Source organism: Wasmannia auropunctata, unplaced genomic scaffold (assembly GCF_000956235.1).
Source record: "Wasmannia auropunctata unplaced genomic scaffold, wasmannia.A_1.0 LD336106.1, whole genome shotgun sequence".
NCBI classification, from domain to species: domain Eukaryota; kingdom Metazoa; phylum Arthropoda; class Insecta; order Hymenoptera; family Formicidae; genus Wasmannia; species Wasmannia auropunctata.
The window spans coordinates 5,693,471-5,709,787 of record NW_012026784.1 but is presented as its reverse complement, the minus strand read 5'-3'; the positions used below and the strand labels follow the sequence as shown (position 1 = coordinate 5,709,787).

The 16,317-nt window shown below is 41.7% G+C and overlaps 1 protein-coding gene across 1 annotated transcript in view; it reads left to right on the top strand.

The window, feature by feature from the left end:
* The first annotated feature begins 420 nt into the window (after positions 1-420).
* Positions 421-16,317, top strand: part of LOC105454495 — a 33,378-nt gene continuing 17,481 nt past the window's right edge. The window contains exons 1-12 of the mRNA XM_011697138.1: positions 421-502; positions 533-563; positions 2,396-2,589; positions 2,847-2,965; positions 3,203-3,410; positions 3,951-4,195; positions 4,603-5,164; positions 6,281-6,631; positions 7,236-7,292; positions 7,380-7,548; positions 10,608-10,835; positions 12,170-12,299. Coding sequence (XP_011695440.1) covers positions 421-502; positions 533-563; positions 2,396-2,589; positions 2,847-2,965; positions 3,203-3,410; positions 3,951-4,195; positions 4,603-5,164; positions 6,281-6,631; positions 7,236-7,292; positions 7,380-7,548; positions 10,608-10,835; positions 12,170-12,299 — 2,376 coding nt within the window. The remainder of the gene's footprint in view (positions 503-532; positions 564-2,395; positions 2,590-2,846; positions 2,966-3,202; positions 3,411-3,950; positions 4,196-4,602; positions 5,165-6,280; positions 6,632-7,235; positions 7,293-7,379; positions 7,549-10,607; positions 10,836-12,169; positions 12,300-16,317) is intronic.

Below are 16,317 nucleotides of genomic sequence, written 5' to 3'. Positions count from 1 at the left end.
CACAAGGATAAGAAACGCGCAAAAAAAAGCAACGTCAAACCGCCGACCGTGGTCGGCGTCGTGGAAATCGGTGCCAAAAGTCGACAGAGACAAGCCGTACAAGCCAGCCCCGGCGAAAGTGTGTCAAAGAGGAACCGTAGGGGGTGTAAAGCGGAGAGAGATAGAGAAAAGGGGAAAAATATATAGATACGCGGCGCGAGAAGGATCAGGCCGGATATCCTGAGGAACGGGGAGGACAGGACGGGCGGATACGTGCTAAGGCGTGTCGAGCCGGAAACACGAACGGGCATCACGAGTACAGGGTGGTGGTGACGCAGGCAGAGCGTGGTGGTGGTGGTGGTGGTGGTGGTGGTGGTGGTGGTGGTGGTGGCGGCGGGGCAGGCAGGTGGCGGGATCTAAGCCGGAATAAGAGCAGTTAGAATGGGCAACAAGCTCTCCTGCAGTTGCGCACCCCTAATCAGATCAAAGACGTATCGTTACGAGGACAGCCCATGGCAGGCCGGTGCCAGGGGCGGAATGGGCGGCGGCGGAGGACGCAGGGGTGACACTGGCCACTTGCTCAGGTGCGGAAGCTTAAGAGAGAGGAAGAGGTGCGCATACCATACCATTCAACCATTCAATCACTCTCCATTCGACCATGTTACCACTCTTTCTCTTCAATGATTACCATACACCCCTGACTGTATGCATTATACTGACTCTCTCTTTCTCTCTCTCTATCTTTTCTTCCTTCCTTTCTTTTTTTCTTTTTCTATCTTTCTCTTCCCCTATCTTTTTTGCTTCGTTGCTTGATATCTCTAAACGGCATGAGAATAAAAGATGCGCTGGGTGATGAGAATAAATATTTTTACATCATCCTTAGATATTTAATTATTTAATTAATGTAAACTATATTAAAGAACATAATAAAATTAAATGTATATGTGGTTACATTTGTCTAGTGTCTACAATAAAAATAATTAAAGCAATTAAAGAGTCACGTAAGAAAGTTGTAAAATTCCCACGAATGAAATTAATGACTGTCCGTCTATACAATGTTCCAATGTTTCTTTTTAGAATTTTGAATTAAAAATTTATTTTTCCATTAACGTTGAGAAACCTGTTGTACGTAACATTAAGAAAAATCATTTTGTACAGCAGGCAGTTCCCCTGAGAGCCTAATCTTGATTTGTGACTCAAGTGTGACTAGTACAATTTATCGCGATATCATCATATTGGTCTTATTTTAGCAAGCGCTCTCAAGCGTTTATTAAAAAATGCAGTAAACGAAGATCCGGGTTTAATACATTATTTCGCAGCATCTGGTGAGAAGCTGTGTATACCATTGCAGCCGAACGTCGGATCAGACGTCGCGTTTTATTCACGTCACCCAGACCGTCTAGCATCTTCCTTATTAAATTCCCTTTTTTTCAATTTTATCTCTTTCGCTGCCCTCTCTTCTCGCTGTCTTATTTAACCGCGCTTGCGTCTTTGGTCCTCACCTCCCTTTCGCTTTTCTCCTCTGCTTTTTGTCCGGTTGTTCGGAGCTGATAGCCCATTTATCACGGCCGATAGCTCGTTTTTCTTATTCGGAATCGCGATGCGCTTGGTTAACTTTGAGTAATATTGGTGGTCGATCTCGATACATTTCCGTTTATGGCTCAAGAAATAATACGCGTTAAGAAAATCGCGTTTTATGTTTGGATAACAGTTGCAAGTAACCGTTCTTTTTTCTGCTATTTTTTGCCTTGCTCTACTAGCCTGGATTTTATTTGAGTTAAGTGAAATGGAAAAAAAAATTATGCTTTGAATGCTTTTTCCCCTGGCCATGTTATCGTTTTTACATTTTTACACACTTCTCAATTGCACACTTTCACGTATATATATATATATATATCTTGTCTACTTTACACCTCACCCGTACACGTACGCTTCGCATGACTATTAGTATTTTTAGTATCGTTACTTTCTCGTCCATCGGTCGGTATGCAAAATTCAATGACGTATTATTATTTCTTCGGAATTAAAAATAAATATCCGCGGATCGTGTAATCTTTAATGCAGAAAGAACAGAAACGACGGTTTACACGGTAAACGTAGATGTTGCATGCACGTAACGTATATGTAATTTCCCGTCGACGCATGTGACGATTTTCTGTTTTATCCGTTTCAAAATAAAGTGACCGACGTCATATAGAAATATTTTTATGCAGTTTCAACGTAGTATCGACGAAGAAAGATATAATGAAAAATCGAATATGTACACGGGATTATATGGTCTCTTCTCACTTTTCTTTTATTTTTTTTCGCGTTACGCTTGCTCTACTCTTTCTTTCCTTAGAACTTTCCTTAACTGTGTGTCGATGTTAAAAAAAAAAAAAATTCCGTTGCCATAATACACGATGTAATTGACGAGAGTTTTTAGGCTGTGGGCCGAAGTGTTCCATGTAAACTCGAGCGGCGGTGGGACTGTCAAGTGGCAGCAGGTGTCCGAGGATCTGGTCCCGGTGAACATCACCTGTATCCAGGACTCGCCGGAATGCGTCTTCCATATCACTGCGTACAACAGCCAGGTCGATAAGATTCTAGACGTGCGGTTGGTCCAGCCAGGTGAGCCATAATTATCACACGTATTTTAAGATTACTCTAATTAAACCTCGATTCTTTATAGAAGGAAGAACAGCAACGTGTACTTGTAAAAAAAGAACAAAAATATGTATAAAAAAAACAAAAAGATGTATCTATCTTTACAAACTGACTTTACTTCCAGGATAATATCGCGACGACAAAGACAGCGGAATTAATACGGAGTTCAATACGAGTAATAATTAACCTGCAATAATTAACATTGCGCAATTGTGTTTAAGGTACGCGCATCGGCCAAGCGTCGGAGTGCTTCGTCTACTGGAAGGACACAGTGACAAATGACACGTGGGGGCTGAACTTCACGTCTCCCATAGACGCGAAGCAATTCAGAGAATGCTGCGTAAGTTTAGTGAGATATCACACCAGAGACACGCATTTTGTTACATTATACATCAGTGCCACAATCCTGATTCGCTATCACTATCTCGACGCGTCTCCGCCTATTTCCTTTCTCCTTCCCGGGTCGCGCGCAAGGAAGTTGAGCGGAGATGTTTTAGGGGCGACACACAACAAGTCCGATACAAGTCCGATTCGACTTCTTAGGTCATTTGCAGTCACTAGTTAATTTTCCATACAGTCACCGTCGTTCAAGATTTCAAGGAAAGCGTCCTCTTCTTACTCGTTGAAGCTCGAGCCACCGAACAAGCAGAAGATCAAGACACGCCGAAAGCCGCTGTCGACACCGGCCTCACCGAGCCGTTCCCGGGAGCCTCAGTGCACCTGCATGACGCCGGAACAGTTCGCCCGACTGCGCAGCCAAGACACCAGATACCGAAGTCCATGCGGTACGTGATTTATAAATTATTCTTTTATTAAATATTTATACATTGCATTTCTTTATATTCAAATTAAATTTGAAAGTATAGGGCTCAATGTGAACTAAATCAAATAGTAAAAAGAGAAAATTCCTATATATGAGCCGACACAAGATGTAAATGTGTGTATGTACACATTAAACAAATAGATACAAAAATTATAAATGTTTCGACCCTGTTTTGGATCTTCTTTTAAAAAGACCCAAAATTATTGGGTCTTCTTTTATATACATAATTTTTGTATCTAGTATTATCTTGTGCACATTTACATCTTGTGTCGGCTCACATGTAGGCATTTTCTCTTTATATTCATTTTTATGTCATTTAGAATGAAATAATTATAAACGTATTTTTAAAATTATTTTTTAATATAATTTGTACACATAATTTTGATACACAAGGTAGAACATTATAAAACGAAGAAAAATTTTGTTATGATAAATATTTATTGCAATACAAATTAATTGGCATAATTATAACTTACGTTAAATTTGTCCGTGCTATTTTCAGGGCCATCTACACTTCCGCGGACCATGGGGCGAACCACGGAGATGGACATGACGCCGGGACGGGACAAGATAACAGCGGCCACATCCAGCGCGTCACTCTACGACAACGTTAACAATAGTAGCGCGACACCCGGAAAAACACCAAAGGCGGGCGACTTGAAGCAGAAAGACAAGCAGAACGAGACGTGTCAAACGACTCCGAAGACTGCCAACATTGGAATCGGAACAGTTACAGTGGGGTCGCAGGCAAGCATTAATCTCGGCATCTTCTTTATTACGTTCAAGATTAACGCAAATTCGAAATTCGTAAAAAAATCAATTATTCTCTTTTTATTTGTTTAATAATGTTATTTCAATTTATTTTTATAAAATAACTTAATCTTTTAATTTAATAATATTTAATTTTAAAGTATTATAAATCCCTTCAGAAAAATTTTGCTTATTTATTATTTTCTTAATAGCAAAATTTTATTCCTTTGACATTTTGAGTAAAACATTAATTTTAAGAAAAATGTTTCTTATTGCGTTTTTGCTGTAGTAATGTTCTATACAAAATTAAATATTTTACGGAAACTTCAAACTATAAATCGTGTATTATCAAAATTAGAAAATACAGTCTTTGAGCTTAACAATAATTCACGCCCATTCCACAGATCGACAGCCCCGACGAGAAAGGTTCCACGAAGATATCGCCGAAGAAGCAGAAGAGCCAGGACACGTCCACGCAGCAGAACGGCATCGAGATGCTGAAGTCGGAGGGCACCCAGGCTGGCGGCACTCTGCAGAGCAGGTCGCTGCATTCGTTGCGCAAGGAGCAGCTCCACCATACCAGGTCGGCCGACTATACCGAGCTGGAGATGCAGCACAGCAATCTCTTCAACATCGTCAACAACAACCACGGTCACCGGTCGAAGAGCAAGAGCACCGACGACATGCGAATCGAGAACGCGCAGAACGGCGGCATCAGCCTGGACTCGAACACCCTGAAGCGCATGCTGAAGCCGATGCCGAGTATCGACAGCCCGGTGACGTCGCCGGAGATGACGAGAAAACGTCACAGTCACCACAGCTATCACTACCATCCGAGCAATAACAATCAGAAATACATGATGCAGGAGGTCGACAACGAGAATTATGCGCATCCATATCGCGCGCCCTACAACAACAAGTTCCAGGGTTCCAGGAGCGCCCACGACATGAGTCGGCAATACTCCGGTACGATTTCTCCTTGCTGATATCGTTAACTTATTTTATCGTTAGCTAATTTTTTTTGTGTTCTTTCTAGGCAATTTTCAATTGTTTCAATGTCGCCCTGGCATTTTAAATTTTCGCTGCACGTTCACAATTGATAAATGTCTATAAATGTACCTACGATACATATCTACGATATAAAAATATTTAATTACTTAAATTTAATGAATCGACGATTAATGTTAAAATATTTCATTAATTTCATATATTGCAATTTGTCATTTAAAACATTAAATTTTTTAATTTAAACCAAGTAACGCTATCATTGTTGAGATAATTAATTGTTGACAATTTCATAAAATTAATCAGTCGAATTAAAAATAAATTAAAACTCAAAATCTTTTTTAATTTAAGGAGCAGTTATGAAATAAGTTATCACAATTCGTATAAAGTTCTCAACAAGGAAAACGTTCAAAAGCAATTGATCGATCGCATAATTTTCTGAAAATACGAAACTTTCCACACAATTTTTCAAAAGATTATAACATAATTTTTACTTATCGCGAAATGACAGGATTTAATCGGGCGTGATTTTGAAGTGGCAAAAAGTAAAAAGGTGACAAAGTTCACATCGACAATTACGCGATCGATCTTGCACGTGGTCTCACCCCTTGCCTGACCCCATATAATACTGGCGAACGCGTAACGCTATAGGAAGTCCTTACGACTAACCGGTGACTGTTCCTCTGACGTCTGTCCGTCCCTCGTAACCTTTAGTTACACCCTCGGTATATAGTTCAACATGCGCACAGAACGCACAGTACGGCAGCCAGCCGGCTGCATCCCGTTGAAAGTCACGGGGTCACCCACCACCTTTTGCAGCACCCCCTAACATTTTGTTGCTCCTGACTGTCTTACGTAACATGCGCACTAGGGGACAACGTGATTGTCCTGGCGGCCTCACGTCGGCCTCACCATTCATTCTTGGACCGACCGCTTCCCAGGTTACGCGTTCGCCCGCTTTCGCCCCGAAACGCTAACTTGAACACACACGTCTCTCGTCCCGTTGATCAGCGCCGCACACGTCTCATCACGCCCGTCGTACATCCTGCACTCTCGGTTGCACCTCTCTGCCCGCAGGCGGCAGAGGCAGGACGTACTTAGATTCGGAACGTAATCGGTGCACAGGTGACATGTCGCCGCCATCGGACAATGTCATGTTCGACAACCAGTGCTACGCCACCACGCCGAGCTCGTCGAACGGCAACTCCGACATGGAGCAGCCGAACCACTGCAACTCCCGCCGCTGCAACGGCGGCCAGACATATCAGCAGGGCATGCAGTCGGTGTCGACGCCCGGCAGCCCGACCAGCCGGCTCCTCCTCGAGTACGAGATGCATCTCAGGAACACCCTCGCCAAGGGCATGGACGCGGAGAGCTACAGCCTACGTACGTTTGAGGCTCTGCTCACGCAGAGCATGGAGAACTTGGGTGAGACCTGGTTTCATATCTTCGGCAAGGAAAAAAGCCAATTGTTAAATAATTTTTTATCAGGTCTGGTTTAGAAGGGCTTAATTAATATTCATAACGAAAACTATGAAAGCTTGATTAATCGCTCGCATTGAAAGAATGCAGATTTTTTCGATCGATTATAAAAATTTATTTTTCTCTTACAAGTTTTTTTTGTCTTTTAGTAATTGTCAATTGTTCGCTTTAATGTCGAGTTTCAGTTTAAGAGGTGCATTACGTCGTGAAATTACATTGCATTGTATTGTACTGTGCATTGCAAGAAATTAAAGAATGAATAACGTTCTCTCAGCGGAAGATTTGGCAAAATTTCTTTTTAATGTCTCCGTATAACATGGCATTTGAGAAATTAAATTTCAGGAGGATAATTACGTGCTATTCTAGTGTTCAAGAAACATAGTCTTTTTGCGTATCCCTCCGACCCGTGTTCTTTTCAAGTGAACGAATTAATTAAACTTTAACCTTTCCAACTTTTTATCAAGATGATAAAACTATTGAAATAATTGATTGTAAAGGATTGTGCCGTGTCACGAATAATTGAAATAAGACTTTCTTCGTTTTTTTTCAGAATTTGCGGAAAACATACCGTTGAACGTTCAGCGCACGCCTCACGCTTCACGAAGACGTAAGTCGAACGTATGCTGAGAATTGAAAAAAAAAATGCACGAGCTTCAGCTATTTTTCCGTTTGTAACCAATTATCGCGGTGATAGGCTCCAGTTCCAACAAGTCGTCGACCCTGCCGCTGTCGTACCGCTACTGCAACGAAAGGCAGAACAGCAAGGATAGCCGCGACGGCTATTACAGCGATCGCAACGAGATGGTGAGAGAGAAGAGGGAGCGAGATCCCGATCGCGGCTATCTCAGCGACTACAATTCTAGGTAAACCACCGCTTCAACCCTCGTTAAAATCAGCATTTGCACCGTAAAGAGTTTCACGCATCCGCTTGATTTATCGCGCTTTTCCATTTGTCGGAACGAAAATTATTCCTAACTGGATGATACGGAGAATATAAATAGAACACGCGTCTTTTTATATGAACTATCCAGTCAGAATAAGAGAATAAGATTTCTCAAGCTTAGAATACTTTGCATGTAAAAGTTATATATAATCTTTGACGTGTAAGTGGTACGCCAATGAATTAGAAACGTTCAATTTACATAAAATAACATAAAATATGCGAACTCTTGTATTCTCCTGATTTGATTATTCAATAAAAATACTTTCTCGACAGTAGATATCAGTTCACTAAAGGCATCGCATTAGATATGATTTCATAATCACTTATATAATCACTTTTTATTATCATCGGCACAGTAGAAATTCAATTCTCAACTTTTAATTATTATCCAATTATTTTCATGAAATTTGAACATCTTTCGAGTATCTTCTGGAATTTTATATATGATCTGGATTAATTCATTGACGCTCTCCACTTGTTCCATTAAAATGTCTCTCATGCAAGTAGTACAACGTTAATTAACGCGGACGGTGCGCGCGATTGGGCCCGATAATAGCCGACCCTTCGATTGCCGAAGGGTGCTCATCGAAAAAAGGCGCGAAAGTCGCCGTTGCGAGACTTTGACATTTAAAGAGCTGTGCCCTGCGGCCGCCGGTGGTGGTGGTCAATGAGACGTGCTGCGGGTCCATTAAGGGCGACCTGAATATAATATCACCGGATGTGGCTATCGCCTATCGATAGCCCACGGGCAGCGCAGAGGAAAAAAGAATGTCACGTGCCGCCGTGAGAGAGGGTATCGATAGGCGACGCGCGCGTCGACGGGCGTCGCGTGGCGTCTATCGAGGTCTATCGAAGGTACGCCTCTCTCGATAGAGCCCGCTCGGGCAACAATATATCGGCGCATGCATGCATCATCATCCCCGCCGGTCGCCGCCGGCGCGTTGTGCATCACGGGTCAGCGACGGCGGCTGACGGCGGCAAGCCGCACTCGTGATAAATATAGAAAGTCCGTGAGTGGGCTTCAGCTGGACGGTGAGAAAGAGCGAAGAAGAAGGGTGTTCCATGCTGTCGCGAGGCCCCCCGACGAGAGAAAGAAAGAAAGAATCGCGCGCGCGGTCAAGGAAATTCGCCCGCGCGCGAATCACCCTGGCGCGGGCGGGCTGACTTCCGGTGTATCGAGAATCGCGCGTCCGACGAATCGGGCTCGGGGAGACGGGGTCTTGCGACAAGGAATTGCGCGCGCCTCGCGTCGTGTCGTGTTTTATGCTGGTGCGAGTGGTTCATGTGGTGGTCCGAGCGGTTGCGTGGTGGTGCGGCGAGTGCAGTTGCTCACGTGAACCTTTGGTAAACATAAGGTGTGCGAAGAAACGTCGTTGAAATGAATCGTTAAATGAACCGATTGCAGTACATATACGTGGTGATAAATGATAGTGCGAAGTGTGTTGAAGGACAGTAAATCGATGTCGAGAGCCACACAGAAATCAAATCACTTTGACTTGGAGGAAGGATCTTTATCTCGCTGTCGCTGAGAATTTAAACTAATCGATGCAAAATTCAAATTAAGCGAGATAAGATTTCCGTTGTTACATCTAAGAGAAAAGCAATTTCGAGAGTAAGCCGAAAGAAGAGATATCTTTATCTTGCCGTTGTGGAAATAATGTCCAAAGAGAATCGACGAGGGTAATCGCCTCGTCGAGAAGAGCGCGGCTGTCAGTCGCGCGAGAACAGAAATAAATAATCACTTCGCCACTGACACGTTCGGCCGTAACGCAAATACACATCGACGCGCTTTCGAAAACAAATGCAACGAGGATAATTATTTCGTCCGTGTCGCGCGTGATTGGGTCGGCCGGTGCGGCGCGGCGCGAAAAACGGAACGAGAGAAAATAATTATTTCGCGCCGCGTTGCCGCGTGCGCAAACAGCGCACCCCCCCCCCCACCGACCGTTTCGACGCACCGGCGATAATCATCCCCTTCGTTACCTAGTGCAAACGTTCGAATTAATTGACGTACTGATCGACGCCGACGCCGCCGTGATCCGTGGCGCAAATATATCCGACGTTCGCGAACGACGCTTTCGACAGTGTAGTAAGTCGAGTTAAGTCGAGCGACGATGAGCTTCAATCTGCAGCGTAAATACAGCTCGCTCGAGAGGCGACGGGAGATACCGAGGAAGATGCCGAAGTTGCCGAAGTTGCCGGAGAAGGTGTTCTACCGGATCCTGGACGACGGGTCCGGTGATCAGTCGCGGGGCAAGAAACACGTCAAGTTCCAGCTGTTCGGCGAGGAGGACGACGACGCGAAGAAGTCCGGCGTGCTCTCCTCGGACTTGTCACCCGTACCTGCACGGTACTTGCGCGTCGTCCGTGCTTACGACGCGGACGCAGTTTAATCCCTTGTACTTGGATATCGTTTACGCGATGATGTTCGGCAAGAAGGAGCGTTTACTTCTTGCCGAAATACATTCTCTAACTTTGACGGTTTTTTCGATTGTCCAATATTAATAATTAAAGATCGACAAATTCTCGTTGTACACCAACGAGACATTAGTCTGTTTCTCAACTGACTGTTTCTCTTATTACAATTAGCAACTAATCTTAACAGAGGTATGAAGGGAGAACTATAAACTAAATGAATTATTATTCGAGCTCGGAATTCCTTATGTTAATGTTGTTACTAATAATAAAAAAACGCAATAAGAAATACGCTGTAAGAAATATCGTACTTTGTTAACGTTTTACTCTATTAACTCTTTGATTGTACAAGTCAAATGACTCCTCACAATTATTCTCGTATCAACTTATCGAATGATACTAGATGTTTTTTACTCAAACTTTGTGTGTATGTATAAAAATTTATGTCTTATTTACGCCGAAGCGGAGCTTCTAAATACAAGGGTCTTTTTCCGCAAAATGCGATAGTTACGTGACGTATCGATGTACAAACTACACGAACTACATGATGCACAATACTTGCAGATGCGCCAGCTGCATCGGGGAGTCCGCGCGCGCACAATGGTTCCGGCATTCCGACGGTTGGCAGTCCGGCAGCTCGACCTTCGGCTCCGGCGCCTCGAGTTCGATAAATCCAGGATACTCGGGACACAAGAGAGAATCGCCCTGGGATTCTCTGCCGTCCCTGAGACACGAGGGCAGTCTCAACGATAGCGGTTACAAGTCCAACCGGACTGACTCGCTCGAGCAAAGGTGAGGGAGGCAGATCCCTCACGCGGGGCCCTCGAGTTACCGAAACGACGATCTTCGTGCAGGATCCTCGAAAAAAAATCTCAACACGAGCTCAACACGAGTTCGAAGGCTAGATTCTTTGATCGGGTTTTACTTTTAGTTACACGTCCGAGCAGCAATGACACTCCCCCCTAGAAGAGCTGTACGTAATTTTAAAAGAAGGACGGTGCGTGCAAGAGATTATTAAGAATGCAGGGAAAGATATCTGGAAGAAATTGCGAATTTTCTTTGGTGCATGATTGGTGATTGTACGATGAACGCAGGTGTAAAATATATCTATGTAAATTTTATGATTATTTGTTGATTTTTTGAAAACTTTTCGATTATGCATAATCACCGGCGAAGGTGTGAGACACCTAGACTTAGCTTCGCCGCAGAAGAAATCATTAACAGTTATCTTAAGATTGAACATATTCACAATTTCAAACTGTAACATTTTTCATATATCACATTTATCATATAATTTAGATTCTTATTGCATTTAAAGGATATAGAACACATCAATTCTTAATTAGTCTGTCGATGACTTTTTTTAAAATGAGTACGCTGTAAAAAGAAAATATAGATATCCGTAGCTAAAAAAGTTAAAGGACATGAACTCTTTCGACACAATGCGTACTTGTAGCTTAGTGTTTCTTTTCTTATAGTTGACGTTCATTCGCTACCATCTACCTTTTGTTGCCATATACTGTTCGCATTGTCTTCCATACTTTCATTGTGCTCTGCGCTCCCCTCCTGCTTTTATCGCACATCTCGTACTGGTCTCTGTACTGTCGCGAAAACGGTTATTAATAATATTATAGTATTCTTTACATTACCAGTGGCAGCATTGGAAACTCAATTGCATTTACTGCGAATATTAACCAAATTTGAACGTGTAATAAGATATGATCCAGTTTGTTTGATATAACTCAATCACATTTTATATCTCATCTATATGAATCGAGAACACGCTCTGTACGTGAAATAATTTAAAAATGGTTGCCGCGTATGTGTAACGTCCGAAATTACAGCTCTCTACTCTTTAATATTTTTATAAAGCTTGAACTGAAAATCAAAATTGCATAAACCTACATGTGCAGGAGAGATTAGTAAAAATTTGCTACGAATTAATCTTGCAATATCGATCAAGAAATCTTGCAATATCGATCTGTCTTTTAAAAATTATTTTTTTTTTTTATTGAAAGAGAACGCGAAAGAGAGGAAGAGAGTTTGTCTGTAATTGAATGACGTTTATCTTGCACGCTTTTGTGGTACTGGTCGTGGTGTTCAGTTGAATGTGTTGCATATTCCAGAGGTACTTTCGACAGACAGGACAGCATCAGATCCGACTATATGTCCGACCGGGATGGCAGATACGGAATCGTTCAACAAGCCTCACTGGAGAGCACCGACTCGAAGCTCTGCTACTTGACGTCTTCCGAAGTGAGTCTATCCAAGCACTCGTTGACCTTATCAACCTGATACATCCAAGTGCCACTCGAGCGGTGCCTTTATAGCGCATCCAGTTCGTATTCATGCTATGCGCGGCTATGATACATGGCGAAGGCCCACTTGGATGTCTTGCGTTGATATCTGCATGTCTAGAATGTACCCCCGTTAGTCCCGAATAATTCTACGCCGCCGGCGGTAGCCGCGAAGCTATGTCATAGATTATTAATACATTGTATTCTTTTAATTCACTCCGATAATCGATAATTGCTATCGCTGCGGAGATTAATACTTAATTCTGCACTTAAGAATCGTGGACATGCCGTGCTAAATATTAAATCTAATTAATAACGTATTTTAGTATTAATTAAATATGAGACGGTAATGCACATCGACCGCGAAACGCGACTGTGATTATTGATTTAACTGAAATAGATTTTGTGAGACAACATATAAAGAAAATATACGTATGCATAAACATTTTATTAATTCCGTTTTACATAAAATACATTTAATTAATATTATTAATATTTATTAAATATTAAAAACACATTTTACAAATTGTACTATGTATAAAATGTGTATAACGCAATTTTTTGATTAAGTAACACATTGAACTAAATAGACAGGCACATATATTAATTTATATGTATAAAATAAAATAAAAGTATATAACATTTAATCATATAAATCAAAATTATAAATTTTTTTTTATTAACAAAAAAGTTTAACATTTTTCGAAATAATTATAATTACATGTTTTTATTTTATTCAGATTTTATTACATTATCACTTTAAATAGTAATTAAATCATGAATTAAATATAATAATTGATAATAATATCGCGGCTTCTGTCCTTCGTATTTATAATAGAAAAATCGCTTCACACGGATTTTATTGCTACCTTGGCTTCTTTCATCTCTCGCCCCCGTTGCATGCGCACACAACGCAAAACTTTCCACAAAAGCGTACTCGCGATGTGGCGCGGACGCATTATTCTTAAAGCCCTTTGAGAAGATTCTTTTTCTCTCGCGCTCTTACCATCCATTTGTGATTTAAAATGGAGCGAAGTACCCAGCTGTACTTGCGAAAGCTCAAATCGATGAGCGATGGCGGCAACTGTTTCCGAAGGCTGTAAAGCTACTTCAAATCGCAGTAGATAAGAGTAGATTTTTGCAATAAAACAAATTACCTCTCGTTCGTTCGCTCCGATTTGTAATTGGTTATTCTATGTCGACATATTGTAACGAAAGAAACACGATTTCTGCAAATCTCTTTGCGAATGTGATTCATAAACTGAATATTTTCAGATAGCACAGAAAATTCAAAAAGAATTCATTCGTATATATTCAGTCGTGTGTCATCAATTCTGAATTCATTTTCAGGTGCGAAAAGAATTCTTTTTCAGAACTTCTAGAAAAAGAATTCTTTTTGAATCTGTAAATTAACTCAGAATTAATGACATTATACGACTGTATTCTTTTTGACTACTCTCTGTGCTATCTGGGTTGACATAATCTTTTTGATAATTTGTAGTTCCCAAGAACTTAAATCAACCAAATTAATCTTATAATTTTTTAATCAATATCATAAATAAAGCTTCTATATTTCTATTAATTGAATCTTTCAATAGGTTTAAGTTGAATTTATATTCCATCTTTTTATTATTGAAATTTCGAATTTTTTTTTTATATTTCTACTTTCTTTATCAACACGACGATATTAATACACGCAGGTACATTTTCGCAAACGTTTGCACAATTCCCCAGAACTACTTTCCGCTTCTAATAACTATTAGAAGCGGAAAGTAGTTCTGGGGCACGAGAAATTGCGCAACTCTCGGACTATCTCCGGATGTACAAATTGCGCTCTCGCACTGGCCACGCCTATCGTGTAACGACGGCGTTGCAAAAGAGGTCAGCGCGAATCGAGGAAACGGAAATGCACGCGTACGTGTGTCGATAATCGCGAGCCGATGTCCCATTCGCGGATGACCAATTTGGCAGAAAGAGCGATCACGCAACGCCCACGCGCGGGTCGTCGTCACGGATCCGCTTTCCTCGAATTTCGATCCTCGCTCGAACGGGGTGGTGGCCGTGTGTGCTGTAATGTAAATGCCTGAACTTTCGACGAGTGCATTGTGCGGGCGCATGATCCGTTCTCTTGTGTACGAAGGGCGTTTATGTATGACCGAGGAACATCGATAACCTACTGACCCTGTGTCTCGTTCTCGCGAGTCGCTCGAATCCGTCACTATAACGCAAACTACCCTTATGGAGTAAGCACCCCGTGTCTCGTCTCGGGGGGTTGTTTTGCACCGCAAATAGAAACGTGTGGGTATATGGGTGGATAGGTGCACACATACAGGCAGGCACGTATAGAGGTCGTGGAAATGGGTGGGGTTCGTACGTGTGCAGGGGAATCTGAATGCGTTTTATCCCGCACGTATGTATGTACATATACGCGTATCAACACACCCCACACACCCTCCATCGCGAGTATAATATATACGCATACGTACGCTACGCGATGGCTACCTATTACGAAAATCAGCCGCGGAGTAATGGAGATTCTGTTAGTGCACGTGCTTATGCAAACGTTGGCTTTCATTCGACCAATTGTCGAACAGCAGTTTCTAGTTTCTATCGTGCCACTTCAGTCCATCGCACTTTACGCGGTTGTACGCAAGAGTTTTAAACAAAAGCACTAAATTACACATAATTACACATAAAATAAATAGATAAAATAAACAGAAATAAATTATATATATATTTATTTATTAATATATATATATATATATATACCTACATATATTGTATATATATTTTAAATTTAATTACAGAAATCTAATTAAACTTACAGAGTGATCAAAGCCGTAAAGCTTAATCCTATTGCGAGACGATACTCTTTATATACATATACTCAATTATATATATATATATATATATATATATATATATACACTCAATTAAAAAAGCTCTATTCCAAGGTATTATTTAAATTCCACGTTATGTTTTGCATGCGAAAAAAAAAAGATTCTGAAAAATCCTATTCTGGGAATTAATATCGAGCAACTCTCGAAATATAACAATTTCCTATAAAGGTCGGGGGCTTTTGCGGCGAGCCGTGCGCAAAGACACGCGTCTAAGGGTTAATAGGTCGCGCCGAGATTAGCGGGCCGAGGCTTGACGTGCGAGAGTAAATAAGAATCGAGCATCCCCTGCATCGTTGCACAAGTCGAGCAGCAGCCTCTGCGCCAACAGGTGCATGCGCAAACGCGCGCGCAAACCTTCCGCGACTTTGGTCCTTGTTCCAGCGTCGCTTTTTTCGTCCTCCCGTCACGGTCGCGTTTAGTGACGTAATTGCGAATCGAGAGGACGGCTAATGGACGCGCGACGCGCGATCGACGTTTGCAGCTAGACGTCTAATTCAGTCCGTTCGCGCGTGCAAATCGGACCGTATTGTCCCGATACGAAGGACGATACGCTCCATCGGCGGCCAACCGACGTTTCTTATCGCCTTCCGCTGCGCGAGGAACTATGTTGTAAAATTCAATAAAACTTCACGTCACTCGCATGCGCACCAACCCGTTATACATAATCCGCGTAGGATTATTTTTTTTATCCCCTTCTCCTAAAGGTTCTTTTTACGACGAATACGAAATACATGATGCTAAACGCGAATAAAACTAGGTACAGATAACTAGGTGGATAATAGCCGAAGATCGACGCAATTTGCCCAATTGAATACGAAGACGTAATAATATGCGTTTGACACGTCAAATTGAACATTAGATCTGTTTTTCCTAGCTACATTTTATTTTACCAAAAGACGAAGACTTAAAGAATATAAGTATCTCATTTTTATTACGGGAAGCTCGAGAAAGTACAAAAGGAGGATTTTAACAGAGGAGAAGTGTTGAAATTAATTTTACAAGACTCTGAAATTCGATGATAACGATCCTTTGGCCAGAGAAAATTGCAAAGCGATAGGTAAACGTAGAATAGCAGCG